At 45.4% G+C, this 2936-nt stretch overlaps 1 protein-coding gene across 1 annotated transcript; it reads right to left on the bottom strand.

Annotated features, from left to right (window-relative positions):
• Positions 1 to 323: 323 nt before the first annotated feature.
• LOC149167683 (uncharacterized) lies at positions 324 to 2506 on the bottom strand. Its single transcript, XM_089433087.1, has 2 exons — positions 2040 to 2506; positions 324 to 1858 (listed from the first exon to the last, which is right to left on the bottom strand). The coding sequence occupies exon 2, from the start codon at positions 1773 to 1775 to the stop codon at positions 438 to 440; it is 1338 nt and encodes a 445-aa protein (XP_089289213.1). The 5' UTR covers positions 1776 to 1858; positions 2040 to 2506; the 3' UTR covers positions 324 to 437.
• Between the last annotated feature and the right edge of the window lie 430 nt (positions 2507 to 2936).

The following is a 2936-nucleotide window of genomic DNA, read 5'->3' as shown; positions in this document are numbered from 1 at the left end:
AAAAACCACCACAGCTGAAAGAGATTGAAATATTTTGAACATCATCACACTAGAGCCGGCCATTAAAAAAAATGAAGAAACATCTTAAAGAGATGTTAATACAATATTGATGAATAACAGTGCACATATCAGGCTGTTCAATAAATGATAAATCTGATAATCCTGGACATTCTTTAATTTTCTTTTTACTAGCATCGTACACTGCAATGAAATAATCTGAGAGAGTTTACAAGAAGGCCAAAAGTAAATATAAATATAGAAACACATGAAAGCCGAAACCTCTCTCAATTCAGTGGGCGTCTGTGCTTGTGTTTCATCTAAGCTTATAGCATACACTCTGCATATTATGAATATAATAATTAGGTCCTGTAAGTCAGTAGTCAGTATTACAAAACTTGCCCATTTATTTAAGGGCTATGGCTATGTAAATATTTAATTTACAAGCCGAATTCAAAATCCATAATGTTAATATCATCATCTGCTGCTTCCATGGACTCCAGTACTGTGGAAGGTGAGCAGGAACTAGGATTCAAGAAGATGTCACCAAACTCTTCTCTGAAATAATTATCATCCCAAATACTGCAACTGTCATCGTTAGCCTTCCTGGATTCTGTAGAAAGATGTTCAGGTGTGCTGGTACAGGCAAATTGATCTGCTGGCCAATTAACAAAATCTGATGGAAACGAATCGTCAATGACAGAATCAAGGAGATCGCTGTCCAAATTGTAATCTAAACTCAAGTAACTGTCAAGGTCAGGGATGTTCTTGTTATGATGATGAAAACATGATGAAGGGGCCGTAGAAAATCTGAGAACAGAAGTTGGAGAAGAAACCAGCAAACATTCTTCCCCAGATGATTCTTCGTCATAGGCATGACGCGAAGGAGACATAAGCATGCTTATTTCCTCTGCGTTAATGATCATCTTCTCATCGCCTGATGATGATAATGTTGCTGTGGAATCCATCTTGAACTGTGCTGCGCGACATGAGCGTTTCTTTTTTAACATGGACGATGAGGATACTGAACTAGAGGGACCCTGTGGAGATTGAACCTTGGTCTTCCGGAGATGCGAAACAGAGGGAGAGAAATTAGTGAGTGCATCAGGTCCTCTGAGTTGCCTTGCAGCACTGTCATAAACTTTAGCAGCCTCTTCAGCAGTGTTGAATGTGCCAAGCCATAAACGAATCCTTCTTGCAGGGTCCCTAATCTCGGCAGCCCATTTCCCCCATGGCCTCTGACGGACACCCCTGAACTTCTGACCAGTGCTCTCAAGGCCCGAGAAGCCCACAGGTTCTGGGATACCAGAACGAAATGGAGAAGTTGCTGCAGAGGTCACGCGCAATCTGCTTCTTCTTGGGAAGAGACTAAGCCCATTCTTTATACTCTTCCTGCAGGCTCTGTTCTCAATTTTTCTCAGAGCCCATTTGGGCCCAGTTTTAGCCTGCTTTCTTGAAATCCTTGGTGATTTTCTCGTCCATGCTTTGCTATAATCCGAAGCCCCAAACTCTGTTTCTTGTTCACCTCCTTCTTCTTCATCTTCTTCTGATTCAGATTCTGATGAAGAAGGCGGCATGGAGTCCATTGTAATGTGGATTTCCTGCACATACTTCTTCACTCGATTGGGATTCCTGGAGCAACTTTCTTCCTCGTCACTAGATGAATCTGTGGCATCTGGGTCGGCGCAAATGACTCTCACTAACCTTGGACGGATAACCATTTTGCTCGATTTGGACTCGTCCAAACCATTGAACCCGCATTTTCCAGAGTTCTTCATGGTCACTGTATATACTCTCTTCACTTTCTTGCTCCTGCACTTATATCTTCTTGTTACAGAGTGCTGCAGCGCGCAGAGATTTCCTGAAACACAAAAGCAGACCACATGAAAACCGCTTACTGAAAAAGAAAACACAGTGCATCAATGAGCGTTTCGGTGGAAGCAGGGAGGGGAGCTTGGGAGCGTTAAGGGGTGGGAAAGAAATCCAAGGTTATAAGGAGAACGAACAAAAGGAGTACCAGAATTTAATTGGTTAAAACTCACCACGCGGAGCCGACACTTGTGCATTCCAGTCCAGCGCTACTCACCAAGAAGAGTATCAGAAAGTGGAGAAACAAGAATATCAAGAAAATAAAAGTGTGCCAGCTATGTGGACTATGGCGGAGCCTGGCAAGTGGACAGATAAACCAAATGTTCTGGCAGCAGGATGTACACATAGATTCATATAAGCAGAGGGCAATACACACACAAAACAAAACAAAATTAGCCCATTCCCCACCTGCTAATGACCCTCGGCTTTCAACTTCCCAGCCGTTTGATTGAAGATATAAGGATATTGTGATAATGAAGGCAAACACACACACACACTCAGGCCCTGGGCTTCACACTTCACAGTAACCCCATGAAACCAATTATGTATAACCAACACCTGCAGGGCCTCGATCCCAGCAAAGGCGTACGGTCACGTGGGGGGAGGAAACGAGCCTAACCAGTAACCACCTTGTCCCCGCACGCCCCGGGCCAGGTGCCAAGCCAGGAGCGGGCAAAAAGAAAGCCATAAGGGGCGAGTGGTGCCGCAAAGCCGGCAGGCGCGTCCCGCCAAATGAGTATCTCGGTGTCCCTCTGCCCGCCCTGTCTCCCGTGAACGCCAAATTCCGACCGGCGTACCTTAACGACAGCCGTTAACCTGACCTGTCACTCCTGGATGCGTGTCATTCATTCACTTCCTTATCCTGTCCACGTGGCCTCGTACCACTTCCGGGACTCCACTTCCCTCCTAGCACGCCCGTCTCGTCCCCTGCAAGACAACGACCTCGAACCATCCTGGATATCTGGGCATGACACGTCACCAAATCTGACAGCGTGTCGGGTAAAAAAAATTACTTACCCACTTACCCTTTGTAACTGCTACATCGACCGTAGAGCCCGTGTCACATGGAG

This window comes from Pinus tabuliformis, chromosome 5_1 (assembly GCF_031772625.1).
Source record: "Pinus tabuliformis cultivar Carrire ecotype Pingquan chromosome 5_1, CPIR1, whole genome shotgun sequence".
NCBI lineage: Eukaryota > Viridiplantae > Streptophyta > Pinopsida > Pinales > Pinaceae > Pinus > Pinus tabuliformis.
This window is presented reverse-complemented; position numbering and strand designations above follow the sequence as displayed.